At 39.9% G+C, this 19,100-nt stretch overlaps 1 protein-coding gene across 1 annotated transcript in view; it reads right to left on the bottom strand.

Annotated features, from left to right (window-relative positions):
• The window catches only part of GXYLT2 (glucoside xylosyltransferase 2), a 478,768-nt gene that overhangs the window by 244,202 nt on the left and 215,466 nt on the right, over window positions 1–19,100 (bottom strand). Inside the window, exon 4 of the mRNA XM_044077975.1 lies at window positions 1,194–1,445. Within this exon, the coding sequence (XP_043933910.1) occupies window positions 1,194–1,445 (252 nt within the window). The remainder of the gene's footprint in view (window positions 1–1,193; window positions 1,446–19,100) is intronic.

Here is a 19,100-nt window from a genome sequence, read left to right on the forward strand (position 1 = left end):
ATTTTCATAATTGGACATTGCTTTAGAAGTGCATGAAGACACTTTGATTGGTTGCAGCATTACAGTATTATTTTGGGGACAGGACGCAGCTAGAATGCTGTATCAGGCTTTCCCAGAAGTGTTTGGATGTGTGAGATTTAATTTACTTTGAGTGTATCAGAGGTCTTAAACTGGGACACACTGCTCTGAAGTGTATAAGAAAAAAATATATTTGGGGTGGACAGAAGTATATAGTCCAGTCCCAGGTAAATAGAGTGTGTTCCTGTTGTGCTCTTAGGGAAAAACTGTGAAATATTACTCCTGTTTAAGGGACAGTCTCAAACTGGAGTCAGTAGTGAAGATTGAAGCTCCTTAGTTACTGACTCAGGATAGTAAGGGACATCACATTATTGGTGGCAGTCTGGTGGGATATAACCAGATGTAAAAGCTTGTTTTTTTTCTTGTTCTCTTAACAGAATCAGTTGCACAGCAAACTGAATACTTGCTTTTGATGCATGACCAGAAACATGGAGATTCCCCATGCCAGTCTCTTAGAATACTCTTCCAAGATCAACAAAGTGGAGCATCACGAAGGAATTGGTGTCTATCAACTCATATCAGTTAAACTGAATATTAAAGATACACCAGTATTTGACAAGTGGGGGGGAGAACCCCCATACCAAAGCACACTTTTCATTAGTCCCCCATCTTGACAATATTCCTTGGTCTATCAAAACACTGCTCCATACCAAGTAAACTGAAGAAAGGATTAAATGCTCCTCAACCAATAAACTCAAATATAAACATATAAAAAGGAAAAAGTCAGACGCTTGCTGCAGTGTGTACTGAAAACAACATTTTCCTTCTTTTCTAAAAAAATAAAAATAAAACAAAAAAATAAAAAAGGTTCTCTTGAAACCTCTACACTCCCCATACGATCAGCTGAAGTTGCTGAGTGAAAGGAATCCATAAAAGGAAAGCATCAGGTCTTCTCTACCCCTCTTTCCAAGAATGTTAAGTGCAATAAAATAAAATAAAGCAAATCTAAGGCTTCACAAGCTAAAGCTGAGATTTACAGGAAAAAAACTCAATCAATAGGCCATCTATGGAATGAGAATAGCCCTCACTACCTTCAAATCTAAGAAAAGAATAACTTTATAAACGAACAATTTACAATGAAAAATGTGTCTGTAAATACTTTATTTAAACAATACCTTGAACTGCGTGTTTCTTATTCGAGTTAAATTCATCAGCATCACACCAGAATTAACTCCAGCTGCACCATAAAATGGATGGCGTGCAAATCGACTGTACCAGCCAATCTTTGGGATTTCATGCTCGGGTGCCATGGCTGCCAGCTGAGTGGAATTAAACCTGTTCAAAAAACTCCAGATGTCTTCAACGGGTCGCAAAAACAAAACATCTGTGTCCACATACAGAAGAGAATCAACATCCCTTAGAATGACCTGTTTAACATAAAAGACATACAGTAACACTATTATTCAAAACCTTTTTTCAGGAATTAATCATAGAACAATCAATTATTACACTCTAAATGGTAACTAAGAGGCAAAACAGTTAGGCACCTTTTCAGTCCACTGGTAACTAGTTATTTGCAGACAAGTAAATAAACAGAATAAACAAAAAATAAATTAATTACAGGATGTTAAAGTGTCAGCCAGTCTGGGAAAAGCATGCATGGCCTCACCAGCTCTCTTTCTGGTGGCAGGAAGAAGTCCTGCTGCATGCATGAGACTCAGTAAAATACTGATTGATCTTAATGTGGTTGATGTGGCATATGCCACTGACTGAAACAGAAAAGGGTAAGATAGCAGTTAAAAGGATATCTCCTGACACCCCTCACTGTAAGAGGGTCCACAATAACTCAGCTCAAATCAGCAGTTCTGGACACATCCCATTAGTAAGAACTGTCAGTTGATCTAAGTTTCAGTGGGTGAAGAGCACTACACCACTGAGGACACTGACTATATTAGATCTGAGCTACTGCTTTCACAGCAAGGTCAAAACAGGAAAGAGGTCTACCCTGAAAATGAACTGAACAATTTAGAAAGCAAATATTACACATATTTGCAGGCACATCAGCCAATTTAACTTTCAAAAATACTTCATAACAGCTAGAGAAATAAATACCCGCCACCAAACTCAGCTGCACTCACTTACATCAATTCATCCCCATTTATTACCAGCATACCTGCACTAACAGACACTGTTTTAAGCTCACAGTGCCACTTCTGTGGATGTGTTATAGACTTTATCCAGCTTCATGATTCCACATGTTCACTTAAATACAGTGAAAACAAATAAGTTACTTACTTATTTTGTAGTTGTCAACTTGACTTGTCCAAGGACCCTAATTCAGACAACCTGAGGCAAGCATATACATACACTGCAAATCCATACAACAAAGCATATACATACACTTAAAATATTTAACACACACACACACACACACACACACACACACACACACACACACACACACACACTTAAAATAAAACATCAATATGATATAGCATTAGGTAAATAAAACAGGTATATATTTGTAATGACAAAGAAACATGTTATGACTCCTACTACAAATAAGAAATGCTAGGCCATTAGTTCTACCAGTACACGTTACTTTTTTTTTTTTGTTTGTTTGTTTTGTTTTTTAACTTGTCTCTCCTCCCCCACCTAGACACAATCTCTGCTCCCTGGCTCACTCAATCGCTCCCTACCAGGAACCCTGAAAGTATCCTTTTCACTTGGTCAGACTGAGTCCTCAGCACACCTTCAAGGTAGCCCCAGGGAACAAGGAATCTGATGGAGAATTTGTATTCATGGGGACAGAAAACTTAATAAATGTGGTAGACAGGGTCAGAATCCTTACCAGATGGAGAGGATACTGCAATGACATTATGACGATGTCACCACCTCTAGTCCTGACAGGATGAATTGTGAGACTCAAGGTGTCCATCACAGTCAAATGAATTCCTGCAGCTCCCCCTCCCCTAAGTTAGGGGAGTTAGCCGTTAGCTGCTTCCTATATGCTCCCAAGCCAGCCCCACTGAACAGAGTCAGTTTTTGAACACAAGTCGCTGGCAGTACACAAGGACAGCATACCTCTGTGTCACTGGGATGGCTTTTATGCACATTTTACTACTATTACACAACTGCTACTTACAGCATTAAAAAGCACCATGATAAATTAACAGAATAAATGTATCTGAAATTCCTTTCCTAGAAAAAAATATTTGCTTATTCAGTGGGTAAACCCACTGGACACAAGTATATTTTCGAGTGCAAACTAGGAGCACAGTCTGGTTAAGACACTTGCTCACCGTCATACAATTTGCAAGTGGAAATGGTGGGAATCAAATCCAGGACTACAGCATGAAGTTAACGGCTCACAGCTTTAGCCTTTTAGCGAAACTGTCAGATGCCCACCCACACATCTATTCATTATGTTTAGATGTATGTATATATTACGGATACACTCTAACTCACCAAAAACTGAACATGTTTTTGCAGTTCTTGTGCCCTTTACATGTCAGGGACTGTGTCCCCCAAAATTCTTCATAGCCCTCACATAATAAAGTCACTCCCACCGCAGGAAAAGGGGTAAAACATTGATTTTAGAAAATATGAATGAATTATAATTTTCACTGAAATGGAGTGATCTCAGAGGACATGCAAGCTGTACAAGGCATGCAGAAGATCAAATACCAGTGCAGCCTGCACTGAGGAAACACCTGCAGGCACTACTGATGATGCTATCTGACTGTTATGAGGTGAGTGGTTATAGGTTTGCAAACAAAGCATTATGCACAATACCACATTACCCACCTAGTTTAAGTGCTTACTTGGAAAAACATGAAGAGCAACTTATCCAACAACAAACACCCATCCCTGTTGTTCATATAACCATACAATCAGATATTATCCCTTATGCGCATAGATGGATTAAACTACTAAAGTACCTCCTATCATTCCATAGTCATCCTTTGCCCAACTATCCAAAATTCTGGAAAAGTACAGCCATCAATAGGTCCTCAAGTATGCAACTGACTACCTTCTAAACTCCCTCTCACCACAGTTTTAAAACTTGTCATAACTCAAACACCTGTGTTCGCCTACCTATATACCATCAAAAGCCAAAGGAATCAAGAAAATATTGTCTCATAATTTTTATCAGCCTAAGATTTTTGATACAGTCTTCCATCCACTACTAGTCCACAAGCTATCAGCCATGGGTCTGATTCCACAAACTACTAACTGGTTCAGCAGTTAATGCTCCAACAGCATTAAGTGGTGGTAGGACTCCTTCTCATGTATCTTTCATTCTGGTGAAAATGGGCATCCCCAACAAGGTCCCATCTTGGGTTCTCTGCTAGTTATTATATTTACAAATTTTATTTTATTTTACATTTGTTGACCGGGCTAGTCTAGCTGGATATATGTCCATTTTCAGTAGAGGCCCAGGGAGAAAAGATCCAAACACGAATAATGACAAAGCTAGCAATACATAGAACCATAAAGAATCACAATACAGAGGTAGCATTAGTCTAGAGAACAGTTATAATATTAAATTTGTAAACTAAACAATTTTAGTAAAAATTAAACTAAACAATTCAATTCTACAAATACACTAGAAGGTATGAGGAAGTATTAGTTAAGAGAAAAGAATCTATACATTATTCTAATATTCCAGAATAGGAGTAGTAAGTAGATTTGGAGGCAAAGGTTGCAGGAGTAGGGATAGGGTTATGAATAGAAAGTGAAAAAAAGATGTCAGTCTGGGTCAGTGCATGGACAAAGCCAATGATGTTCTTTAAGATGTTTTTTAAAAAGAGAAGTAGAAGCAAGGGTAGATATTTCAGCAGGAAGCTGGTTCCAGGATTTTCCTGCAGTGTTTGAGAAAAGTGAATCCCCAGCTTTGTTGTTAGCTTTATTTGAGGAAATTAGAAGCTTGTTAGCAGACCATAGTGTAGCTAGATTGGTATATGGTGTAATTAGATTAGTGAGGGATAGGGGTGTTGTTAGGGTAATATAGGATATTTTGCTTAATAAGTAATTGTTGACAGAGTATATGGCTTTGCAGTTCTAGCTATGCAAGTTGCTTGAGGTTAAGGCAGCGGTGAGTTTTAAAGGGGGAACTAGTGATGAATCTAGCTATGCTATTATAACAGGTGGAGAGTTTAGAGAGGTTGTTTTTGGATAGGTTGGTATATATAACAGAGGTATAGAAAAGGGTGGAAATGAGGTGGGTCTGGGCAATTGTTTTCCTTGCAGAAGGGGTAAAGAAGGGTTTTATTTTATAGAGGGTGCCAAGTTTTTTGTTAACAGACTTTATAGTTGAGTTTATGTGTTCATCATAGTTGAGACGATTATCAATAGTTACACCTAGTAGGCAGGTTGTAGTCTCTGGGGTAATGTTGGTACCATTGTTAGAGGTTACAGAGAAGAAAGGAATAGGTGATTTATGAGTAGGAGTAAAAAGCAGTAGCTTTGTTTTTTTGGGATTTAGGAGGAGGCAGTGTTGCACAAACCAGTTTTCAACATTATTAAAAACAGTTCGGGTGAGGGAGTGGAGAGGGGATATATTCTTGGCTGTACAGATTAAGGTGGAGTCGTCTGCATATTGAATGCAGGTGGCTTGAGGTATGTTCATGTGTAGATTGTTAATAAATAAGGAAAAAAGAGTAGGGGACCTAAGATAGAGCCTTGGGGCACTCCAATATTTACTGGAAGTAGTGAAGATAGATTGTTATGCCTAAGTACTGCTTGCTGACTATTTACCAGATAAGACCTAAACCATTGTATGGCTTGAGGATCAAGAGAGTGAGCCTTTAGTTTGTCTAGCAGTAGGTTATGGTTAACCATGTCAAAGGCTTTTGACAGGTCAATAAATAGTGCAGAGGAAAACGAGTTATTGTTACAATTTTTATATATAGAATCGGTAAAGGATAAGAGGGCAGTTGATGTACTATGGAATGGCCTAAAGCCATGTTGGCAGTTTGCCAGTAGGTTATTTTGTAGTAAGTGGTTAAGTAGTTGTTTGTGAATACATTTTTCCATTATCTTAGCTAATGGGGAGAGTAGAGCAATAGGGAGAAAGTTAGAAAGCTCAGTAGATGGCCCTCCTTTATGTAGAGGGATGATATGGGATATCTTCCATAGAGCAGGGATTTTGCCCTCAGAGACAGTTCTGTTAATAAGGATAGAGATGGGATAGTCTATGGCTTTTGCGGCTATTTGTAGGTATTCAGATGGGAGATGGTCAGCAGAAGGGGTGCAAGGTTTCAATCTTTGAAGTAGCTTACAGATGAGAGATGTAGATACAGGTTGTATTTGAAAGGTAGGTAATGAAGTATTGCAGATATTTGGTTGGGAAGCAGTGAGGGGTGGTAAAGAATTGGCCAGGGTTTGAATGGCTTCTGTAAAGTAGTTATTAAAGGCATCGGGGATTAGGTTAAAGTTGTTATTGTTGAAACTGGTTGGGTCTGGAGTAGTACTGTGGCCTGGCTGAAGTAGATTGTTTATCCCAGACCAGAATTTTTGTGGAGTTTGTTGATTGGTTTGTTGGAGGTGGAGGTAGAAATCTTTTTTGTCTCTAAGAATCTCTCTCTTGGTGGCATTTCTTAGTTGTTTAAATTGGAGATGGGTTGTTGGACATTTGGTACATCTCCATTTAGCCCAGATTTTATTTCTGAGGCGTATTTTTTGCCTAGTTTGTTTTGTGAGCCAAGGGGCAGATTTGGATTTTTTCTAGTGGAGCGATAAGGTGCATGGGAGTCTAGGATTTGAAGAAAGTTAGTATTAAAGTAGGCAACAGCTTAGTCTAGTTCTAGATAGGTTAGTGGTGACCAGTCACATGCTTGCAATTTGGTCAAGACGCTGTCTGGATTAAAGCATTTTTTAAGCGGGAGGTTTTGAGATTATGAGTAGTTGCAATACGGACTTTTTGTCTAATAATGTAGGCAAGTATGTGGTCACTGATATCATCTGGAAGGGTTCCTGGAGTATAAGATTCAGGGTGGCTATTAATAAGGATCCAGCCCAGAGTACTTTCTTTGTTACTAGGTTTATGGATTCTTGTAGGAGTTGTTCTTAACTGTGAGAATCCAAAGATGTTTATGTGGTTGGTAGGGTTTAGAGAACTGCAAGTGGACCAGTCTATGTTAACGTCACCAAGTACAATGGTCTCCTGGGGTAGTTGGGTAGAGAGGTGACTGAGCTGGTTCTCTAGAGAATATGTATTACCTGGAGGTAGATACACGCAAATTATATAGATTGATTTAGAGTTATTGATTTGGAGTTTGATAGTTAGGATTTCAGATTTGGTGTCTAATGATGGAAGCACATTAACGGGGGAAATTTGGAGGTTAGATTTATAGAGAATGGCTATACCACCACCTTTTTTTTATTTTACGGTCATTTCTGAGGATGTTATAGCCAGGAGGGCTAACTTCCTGGTCTAGAGTAGATGGTTTTAGCCAAGTTTCTGTAAGACATAGAATGTCAAATGAGTGTATATCAAGGAGTGCATGCAGGTGGGAAATTTTATTGTTAATGCTTCTACTGTTGAGGTGAGCTATCAGAAGGGAGTTAGATGGTTTGAGTTTCAATGATTTTACTAGCATATGCTCACTTGCTTCCCTATCTAAACTGCTAACAGTAACTCCTGAGTCTTTTGCTTCTACAAAAAACAGATGAAGAAATGCACGGCTGCTATAAAAAAAAAAAAACACTCCTATGTACCCAAAATTCATGCTCCTGTGAAAAAAGTTCCTTTTCTGTCATATCCTCTTATAAAACCAAAAGTGAAGTAGTCTCCCACACAAAATTCACAGGAGCTACCATTGAGGACAATTCCAAATTTGACCTTGACATGAAATATGCCACTCAAAAACCTACAATAAACTTGGTCTCTATACTGAGCTAACTGTTGGTTATATTACAACAGTTGATTCCTACCTATTTCCCAGTCTATTACATGTATCCCCTATGTTTATGACCCTCCAGTTCAGTCTCCCATAAAAATTAGAACAATGCTGCAATATGGTTGCAAGATTTGCTTCCAACACATCACATAAGACCTATCACTATAACTTCTTAGACCAACTATACTGGCTAACTCTCCTTCACAAACATAACTGCATGTAACTGCAAACAACGCAGATATTACATCACCCATATAAATATCCACCCTTAGCAAACCACCTCCAATGGTATACCCTACCTAGACATTCAAGACCAGGGTCAACTAAAACACAAACCAACACCTCTCATGGCAACACCTTTTACTATCTGCATCTCCAAACTCTGAAATAACTTACCACCTAGTAAGGCAAGAAACAATCCATCATTTTAAGTTATCTCTTTAAAACAATATGTTCATTCTATGCTCACCCCACAGGTAGAATTCAACATCCTAATCAGTCTGTTCAGGAAAATAACTAGCTGCTCACTATCACACTTCCAGAGTACTAATGCCCCCTCCCATTACCATGGTCTGGGGAATAACTATAACTAGTTCTAATACTGAAGTGCTATCAACATGTACAATAGTAAAGGACTGCAAAGAAACAACATTCATACACATACATTTAAGTAAAAAAAAAATTCTGTAAACACTTGTTTGTGTACTTGGCCTGTCAGAAATTAAAAGTATAATATGTCTGTAGGTAATAATAATAGTGAATAAAATCTTGTAAACGTGAAAGGTAATATTGGCTGTTTGGGACTTGAATCCAAGACCTCAGCATTCAGTGTTATTTGTATACATTATCTGACAGTATCTGAAACGAAGAAACTAACACGACAGATGAATTGCTTTTTCAAAACTATGTAACCCCCATTTTCACAATAATAATCAACTACTATTATTTTAAGGGGAGCTTTAACACTCATACTTCTCTCCAACTGTCTATAATGTCTCTGATTTACAATTTTAATAAACTATCAGACTTGCTTTGATCTTGTAATTTCTATACATTTGCCTGTACTTTGTGGTGCACCCTGGGCCTTCAGTGAAAAGTGGCGAATGTGAATAACCCCATTCAGACTTTCCCTGTCAACAAATGCACATAAATAAATGAAATTCATAATGATGACCCTATGCCTCTCTCATGTACTACTGAATTCAGATCTTCCACCTCTTCAGGAAAGTTGTTCCAATAATCCAGCACGCCTTTCATGAAACAATACCTCCACATCTCCCCAGAGCCACCTACCATGCATCATCAAATTGTGCCCTTTTGTTCCCATACATCCTTTTTATTTCAAAATATGGCAGACAATTAGTCTCTACAGATTTTCTTGATGCAATTAAAACTTTCTGGAACGTCCCCTTCTTCTGCATGCTTTCCCTGATGATTACACATGTTAAGATGTTTTAGTCTCTTGCAGTATATGAATCAATGCAGAGAAGGCATTATTCTGGCAAATTTCTCTGAACCATCTCTACTTCTGCACACTAACGATACCTTCAGAACTGCATCAGCAGTTAAAATGGGGTCTTACCAATGGTCTATAAAAATGGATAGCAACACCTAGTTTTTCCTACTGGTAATACTTCATAACGACCTCTTGGTATTCTGTCCACGTTTCTTCCTGCTTTTTACGTCTCCCGCTTTCCTTTAGGTCAATTGTTTTCACCGTCTTCGAGTCCCTCTCATCTTTTGCTGCTACTGTTTCTCCTTTCCTACCCAATCACAGACATGCAATCCTTCCCTGCATTCCTACTCTCCAGATGTGTTTTACACTGAATTTAAGCGAGCATGTTTTAGACCAGTCCTACATATTTGCCAAGTCTTCTCCAACCCTTTTTGCATCTTGTTTTGCAGCAACAGCATTGTATATATTAATCAGCCTTTTTTTCATCTTTATAAATGACCTCGTATAAAAGACTGACCTGACTGCTGAAAAAATATAATGTCTAACAGGCTATCACCCCTTCTTCCAAGTGAACTTGGATTTACTAAAGACATCTTCATATTACATCCTAGGTAATCTTTTACATATGTTACCACCTTAGGAGCTCACATTTACTCATTAACCTTTTGTATAGTAAAATGTCAACTGCCTTAATGAAGTCTATGCAGACAACAGTTGTCACATCTTATCCCCAAATACCCATAAAGAATGGCATCACACATTTGACATGACATTCCAGTTGTATATTCACTGGGTTATGTACCCCACAAGCTTCCGGATACTCTAAAATTATTTCCTTCTGCAGATAATCCATCATTTTCCCCTACAGCTAAGTCAAACTGACACGTCAGGAAGCACTCCCCTCTCCTATCAAGGGGAATCATATCTTTCCTGATTAAGACAACAGCCTTATGTTCCTCCCATGATATACTAAAACATTAGTGGCAGGTGCATGCTTTGTGGAGTAAAGGAATAAAGCCCCAACTGTAACCCAGATAATCAGAGTTCAATTAGTGCTTCCTATGATGGAAAAAAAATGGTACAGGGATGAGGCAATAAGAGGCCAACGCCAGCCTGTCTACCCTGGCGGGATGGGGCTGGATGGAGGGGTGGCAGTCTGATCTGCTGCAATGATAAGCACTAGGCAGGGGTTTGTTTTTATGACCAACAATGGAATTAGGAACAGCTACTGACCAAGCAGGATACACTCTGAATGAAGTTTCAAGGCATGCACAGAACTGCCAGTGGGGGCCTTCACTGATAAGAGTACCACTCAGGTCAGGCTGCTGCAAGGGGAGTGGTTGGGGATTTGCAGAAAAAAGTCCTTGTACACCATGCCATGAATGAAGTGGAGGGGTGCACCATGCAGTTCTCCAGATGAGGACAATTAAGCTCCAACCTAAAACAATGGTGTTCCCAGTTTAGGGGGATAAAAATCTTCTGTAACTGTTCAAGCTGAATGGGAAGGTGTGGTGTGAGAGGGGGGAAGCCATCTATGTAATTACATGGATGATGGCCCCCCCCCTTCCAGATGGCTCTTGCACCTGCTGTGTACAATGGGAGAGGGTAAATGGGTTTAAGACCTTTAAGGGTGGATAGATAGTAGGTAGACATGGAGGTTAAAAGCACAAAAAAAAAGTTACTGCCTTTACAATTTCCCCTCTACAAATTCTAAGGTAGATCCCAACAAAACCTACTGCATGTTCACCTCTAGCATTTCAGGTTTTTATAGAACTCTCTTGTGTAGAAGGATTTGGATCAAAGCCCTTATCACATGCTCCATCCACGTTTTGTAAATATTTCTTCCTCTTCATCTATGACAAATGAAAGGTTTCGGACAACACAGCCTTCTTCTCTTCACTATTCTCTGCTTATTCTCAGTATTATTTAAATATTTCCCACCATACCTCTTCTTTGCTCAATTATGCATCAGCTTCGTTTTTTTTTCTTGGTGGAAACCCTTTTCCTGTTGCTTAATTCTTTTGGTCTTCCAGTTGCCTCTGTTTTTATTGGTACACTTACTAAACTCTGTTTTGTCCACACCTTCAAATCCACAGCTTTTTTTTTTCTCTTGATTCTCAAATTAACTTCACATGCAGGAATTCCTGATGCCCCTCTTAATACTGCTCAATTCTTCTTCCAGCCCTTGTTTCTATGTAACAGAGCTTTTCTGAAGCAGTCAGTTTTGAAAAAGTCTGCACTCCTGAAGTCCGCAAATCTCAGCTGTGTCTGGGTCATACCCACTTCTGAACTGGTGATGAACTGCACTGCAGATCACTCAGTCCCAAATGGCACTTGCATATCTCAGATCCTTTCTCTCCAGCCATTTGAGATAATAAAGTCAGCCGTGGTTAATGTCAAGTAGCTTTAGTTTACACTGGCTACATTAAAAGACCAACATCAAATGAAAGGCCCTGCAAAATGCAAAGGGGCATTTGGTTTATTTGCTTATGTATTAGTTATGTTGACATGGTTCGTCCCAATAGGAAAACCATATCATGGGAGAATATGGGTGGTATTCACACTGACTAAGAGCCCTCATTTCAGCATCATGTCACCTCACAGCAAAAGGTTCTCTGGTTCGATTCTCGCTGGAGTGCCTTCTGTGCAGATTCTGCATATGCTTCAAGAATTAGGATGGGTGTTCCTCAGCTGCTCCAGTTTCCTTCCACAGTCCAAAGTCAGAGTAGGTGAACTGGACACATTAAATTGGCTGCAGATGAGTGGACATATATGTGTGGTACAGAAGAACAGCAGCAGGAATGTCCAACTGGTGGTGTGAAAATTAGCTTTAAAAGATTGACACCTCAACCCAGTGTGCAAAAATGAGAAAAAGGGGGTTGAGGATGGATGGATCTCAAGGACAGACTACTAAAGTAGTGTTAGACCAGTGGAGTAAACAGGTAAGTAAAGGATAGAACCATTAAAAAAGGTGTTTGGGTATAGGTGGTGATGGTGGGAGAGCTACATGAAACAGAAGGGAGGGGGTGGTTCAAGTGAAAAGGAAGGAGAAGGGATGGTGGACAGGAGAAAGGAGAAAGGAAAATAACAGGGGCAAGACTGGAGGACAGTATGGGGGCAGGGGCAGTAGGCTGAGAAAAAAGGTAAGTTATGCACAGGGAAAAAGTGGAGGAAGTCTAGACTGAGTAATGAAGGATATGGTACAGGATTATAATAATTTGATAAGAAATATCAACTGGCCAAATGCATATACATGCAACTGAAATATTTTACCAAAGATATACTATGTATTTCTGTGATACAGAATTATATATGCAGGATTACTACTGGTGTTTACTGCAGTATGATGTATTATATGACAAATGCTGCACACCATGAAATAATAAAAAGATACAGAAAAATAAGTTTCACATCAACAGTGGCTCAACTTTAACAAAATGTCAAAAACAGTTAATACATGGGACCAAAAATGCAGAAAATTCAAATAACTCTGCATGCATACTGACTCTGATAAAAGCTTTATTTTGCATAATGCATCAAATGTGTAAACATTTCTACAAGCCAATAGCTTCATCAAACATGCCTGTGAAAGATTCCAATTTAGGTGAAATATACTTATTTAATTGTAAAGCTTTTATCAAAATCTGAGGGCTAAATATTTCAGCTATTCTGCTGTACTAGGTATAGAATGTACAACTATCTCATCTTCTCCCTGTAGGGGATTTCTACATCTACACTCTGCAGACAATCATGTGTTCTGTCACAAATACAACACAAAGCACAGCCTGTTGCCCCATGTTTGTCTGTTTATTCTGCTGTGCTGATTACTTCCCTTGCACAGACCTACACCTCCTAATCTACCCCAACCCCTATAAAGTTTGCATCCTATACTTCTGCGTGCACCACATTTCTGTTACCATAGCATCTCAGATAATATCAAGGCATCCATTTTCAAACAATGCCCCCAGTTTAGATATATCTGTGCAAATACTGCATTTACTGGTGGTCATTACCTTTCATTTTGTTACCCATGTGCACTAGCTTTTTGTCTCTTCCCACCCCACTAACCAACTGCCTTCTGTACTTGTATACACCCATTAAGGCTTATTTCACTAATAAACCTTATATTTTTAGGAGGAAGCTAGGATTTTTTGGATGCTTTACTGTCTCTCTCTTTCAGTTTGTACTAATGTTTGCCAACAAATTCCCTAAGTCTATCACAAAAGAATCCTACTTCCCTCTATTTGCTGTACATAATGCTAGTACAATAGACCTGCTATTTCTGATGAAGCCAAATTTCTGATCAAAAATACTTTCCAGTGACTTGCAGAACACTTTATTGTGTCCCATTGTTACCCATGTCACAAACATGAAGTGACTGTGGAAATGTCACACTGACCTGTCCTCCTAATGATCCACCTCAAATGTTTCAACTCCTACTCCTCCTAAAGTGCCCAGATCTCTTTGAGGCCAAGTCATTTATACTTAAGAAAAAAAAAACATTAGGATTCCTACTTGGGGCAACTCATTCTGTAATTCTGAAGATTTATTCTTTTTCCATTATACGGATTCAGTCTTCCACACTTATAGCCATGGCAGCTAGTATAAATCTTAAATTTATTTTTCTTTCTTTGCACCCACTGATCATCAACTTCATCTTGGAAAACTGAACTAATTTTTCCCTCATAACCAATGGCAACAGTCAACTGAGAGCAGCCATCAGAGGTGGTTCTTTTTTATGGCTCTAGCTTCCTAAGTACACACTGCTCAGCAGTGAAAGGAGGACATGCAGTGGAGCCAAGATCGCTGGTCATCCATTAGGTTTGTAAATGACACTGGCAGCTATTGCCCCCCCCCTCCCTGAAGCACAGAAAGTGGTTTCTCCAGTTTTCACAGGGCATATTGCACTTCTCTATGTGTTCTCAGAGTGCCTGTCAAAAGCTAACTCTACAAAATGTAGTTGGGTGGGATATGGGTAACAGCCTTCCAAAAATTACATGTAATTATTTTTTTTTTAAATTCTGTCATACTAATGGCTAATGTGTGGCCACTACACTAAAAAGGACATGGCACAATAGCCAGTAATTCAAATTCTGTGCTCGCTGGAACTATACAATAAACTAGCTATCCCAGAGAATCATTTCTGCTGAATGCTTTGTGTGCTTGAAGAAATGTCTGCATGTTTTTGTCAGTATAGAGCTGGCAGCAGAGAGAAGCTTTACCTGTTTGACTAGTATTAGCGGCTGCTCAGTCCTTAAGTGCTGGTGGATGCAGATCTCATGTTCTTTTTCCATTTGTGCAGTATGAACGGCAGCACAGTTGTATCATTTTTTGAACTGCCCAAGACAGTCATCTCTGTATTTTAAAACGTAGGTAAGCAGAAGTAGTTTGTTTTATGACCTTTTCGGGTTGGGTACAGGAGGGCACACATTGCAAGAGGTATCAAGGGAGGGTTGGGGTTGGCATAGATAAGGTGCAACTGTAAGGTACACTGTTTGATTCTCACCCTTGGGAAAATCTGCTAGGCTTAAAATGGCCAGCATGGGCAACCAGCACAGTACTTATTTATTTGTATTTGTCTTCTGGGGTAGAACACTGATCTCCATGGACCTTTTTTCAGATTCAGCCTGGGAACGGTGTTTAGTTAAGTGACCTGGTCAGAGTCGCACAGTTAGGCAATGGAAGCTGAGAGAATCAACCCCTGCATACTAGACCACATTAACCTATAAAAATATATTACGGTTACAATTTTAGGCCTATGTAGGCTCTAACTGTAGAAAAATGTAGCTGCTAAATTACTGTACATTTTCTTCAAATGCTTAGATACTCTGCTCACACTTTGTCAAGATGACTCACCCTCTGAGACAATGGCAGCAACCCCTTGGCCTTAATGTTAGAAGTTTTTTTTTTTTTTTTTGCTTTAGAAATCATTCAAATTATGTTACTCTCTATAGATTCTCTGTATTGAATGAATCATAATGCTTACACTCAGACTCTGCGATTTCCCAAAGCAGAATAAAAAAAAAATTGAAGGTAAAGACCCTTTGGTGATATACAAAATTCAAAAGCACACTTACTGGTGAACAGCATTCAAGTTACAGTCAAAGTAACAATTAAGATGGCAATGACAATAAAAAAAAACTTTAAATATCAGAAGGGTCTATATTATATATTTGAACTTTCTGATAAACTTCGAATCCCATATGTTCGACAACATATGATCAAAGTTTAAAAGTTCGAATATATAATAAAACAAACAAAAAAAACTTAATGTTGCAGGTAGGGGGGCAAGCCCCCTGCACCCCACACCCCCCTATTTAAATATACCATATCCGAGATCGCACTTCAGTGCAGAAAAGGGAAATTATCCCATTCTTCAAACGGCGCCGTTACGTTTAACCGTCGAACTCTTGAAATGTCGATCATATGGTGTCGACCATATGACATTCGACATTTCAAGCATTCAGAGTTCTAATAGGAACCCTATCAGAATCCCAGTCTGGGTATTTAATGCATACCTGAACGTCATCTGGTTGACACCAACAGACTGAATTCAAACTGTTCATGCAGCAAAACAGAATTAATGTGGCATGTTCACTCTTCCCCTTTACACTGTGCATCTTAATGTCTGCAGTATGGGAGAGGCTGACCCTGTGCAGGGGATGCCTGAAAACTCAAACTCAAGTTGGATGGTAAATTTACCTGTGACACAAGTCTGATATATTATGCATGAGACTGCTGCAGTGATCCATTCAAAGCTGTAAGCATTCTTCCTGCTATAAAATAAATGGCGTTAAAATTCCCCAATTCTAGCAATCATTTACTGCAATGGGGTTGCCATGTATAAAATACCAAAAATCACCTATCTGGAAGAAGACCTACTCAGACAACTATTAAAATCTGAACCAGGTGTCTTTAATTTTAATACCAGGAGCTGTGCCAAATCTTTTTTAAACAAAAAAGATATTTATTGAATTATCATTTATGCCATAGGCAATCATAGTGACATTTTCAGCTGCAAATATAATACATCACATATAATCGTCTATACAATCACTGTCAATCGAATATTACATAGCTCATTTAATCCATGCCCTCCCTTAAACCTCATTCCTCCTCCAAGACATTATTCTGCATGTATTTTCTCATAATTCCCATTTATTTCTATATAATTAGTTCCTACTCTTTTCTAAAAAAAAAAAAAAAAAAGTTCCAATTCCTTTACCTCTTTTATTACAGTCACCGCTTCTAATATGATTGGTTAAGACTTTGATTTCCATTTTCTAGTAACTGCTTTTCTGGCAGTCACCAGAATTAAACTCAGCAAGACCTAACAATGTCTAAGCTATTCAGATCTTGTATCACAGCTCAAAAAAAAAAATTCCTTTGTTACACCAATTCGCTCACCAGATATTTCTGACAGAGTAGTCTGCAGGGAAAGGCAAGTTGTGTAAAATCTTACCATAACCATAGATGTCCTTCTCTTCCATGTTGCAGTATTCCACATATGGGTTTATTCCTCTTGCTTTGCATACGTCTGGCCTTTATGCAAAAGTTTTCAGCCTCTACACAGTGTGTGGAATGTCTGACATGGCTCAAGGAATGTGGGCCATAAAAATGACATCTGCATGCACCAGCCCTCAGAACTGAAAGCCCCAGTCGGAGCCAATCCTAGAAGGGGAGTGCCCATCCTATGCCACCCAGAAATGGAAATGCAACCTAACAGGAGGGGATGGGGTGGGAAGGAATACTGCAACATGAAGGACATCTATGGTTATGGTAAGATTTTACACAACTTTCCTATGTCCTTCTATTCCCATGTTGCATTATTCCACATATGGGCAAGTGCCAAAGTTCACTGAGAATGGGGAGGTGGCCTAGAAGCTGATTCCAGGAATCCATGAAGGATAGCTCTGGCAAACCCTGCCCTAGCTCCAGAGATGTGATCTAGTTTGTAATGCTTGGTAAAGGTGTGTAATGATGACCAAGTAGCTGCTTCAAGAAAATGTAGAGGCATTCAGACCCTTGAAAAAAAGCTCCAGGAGGCCATAGCCCTGGTGGAAGGTGCTTTAATAGTACCTTGCAGGGATTTACCATGGCACTGGTAGCAAAAGGTGATGGCCTTGGAAATCCAGACAGAGATGGTATGTTTAGCCATTGCCTTCCCCAGGGCCCTGGGGTGAAAGGAGATGAAAAGTTGGTCAGCCTGTCTGATGGACTTGGTTTTATGCGGGTAATACCAGAGTTGTCTGTGAACATTCAGGGAGTGAAGTACTCTCTCACTGTCCCCCTGTGGGTCAGGGAAGAAGGTAGGTAGGTGTATGGCCTGACTGAGGGTCAGGTCATTCACTACCTTGAGCATGAAGGTAGGGTTAGTTCTAAGAGTAACCCTGTCATTGTGGAAAACTAGGAAGGGAAGGATGGCCATAAGGGCTTATAGCCGTGATACTCTTCTGACTGAGGTCAATGCTACTAATACATTTTCCAAGTACAATGTTTAAGGGAGGCTTTGTCTGCTGGTTCAAATGGAGGAAGCGTAAGCTTTTCCAAAACAGTGTTAAGATCCCATGTACGGGAGAGATTTTCCTAGGGGGTTTACGGTGAAGTACTACTTTGAGGAAAAGCTTAGCCAGAAGTTTGGATGCCAGATGAGGATCCAGAGGGGAAGCATGCTGAAACTGCAGACAAGTGAGCTTTAATGGAAGAGTAAGCCAAGCCTGTCTGCAGTAGCTCACACAAGTATGACAGAACTAGAGGGGTCTCACTTGCAAGTGGCTCCAACTGTCTTTTTTGACACCATATAGAATTTTGTTTTTCTGGCCTCCTGCAGGACATTGAGCATGTCCTCATTGTAAAGGTGTCTGAAGGGGATCAGAATCCTATCAACCACAGGGTGAGGTGCAGTAACTGCCACCACTGTGGGTGAATCTGGGATCCCTTGTACTGTATGAGAAGATCCGCTCCGGGGGGTAACTTGTGGTGATTGTCCTTGGACAATTGTAGAAGTAGGGGGCACCAGTGCTGTCTTGGCCAGTAGGGCGTCACCAACAAGATTTTTGGTTTGTCCTGATGGATTTTCAGCAGGACCTTCTGAATGAGTGGGAAGGTAGGGGGATGCATACAGGTATTTCCCATTCTAGGAGATTGAGAAGGCATCTGTTGCCAGTGCCTGTGAGTCTAGTATCCTGTTGCAAAAACCAGGACGTTGCCTGTTGATAGAGGAGGCAAACAGGTCTATTTGTGGTGTATCCCACCGGTGGACCAGATCCAAGAAGACATCCCTGTGAAGCATCCACTCATGGTTGTTTGTGATGGTACTGCTCAAATAGTCTGCCTGGGAGTTGTAGACAGAGGGGATGTTGACCACCTGCAGGGTCACCCCCCTGTGAGGTGGCTAGTTCCCATACTAGAAGGGCCAGTCTGCAAAGTAAGTATGCCTTTGTCCCTCCCTGTTTGTTGAGATACTACAAGACAGTGGTGTTGTCTGTGAAAATCTTCACTGGACCTTGCTGGAGATAAGGTAGGAAGGCTCAAAGGGCCAAAAGAATTGCCCTCATCTCTCGGACATTGGTGTGCTCTAGTTTGTGAGGCTTTGGCCACAGGCTTTGCACCCTTCAATGGCTCAGAGTTGCTCCCCAGCCCAAGTATGAGGCATCTGTGTGCATAACCTGCGTGGGTAGTGGAGGTTGGATTAGTAGACCTGGACTGTGGGTCACTTGTGC

This window comes from Protopterus annectens, chromosome 7.part0, assembly GCF_019279795.1.
Source record: "Protopterus annectens isolate FY-2018-M chromosome 7.part0, PAN1.0, whole genome shotgun sequence".
NCBI lineage: Eukaryota > Metazoa > Chordata > Ceratodontiformes > Protopteridae > Protopterus > Protopterus annectens.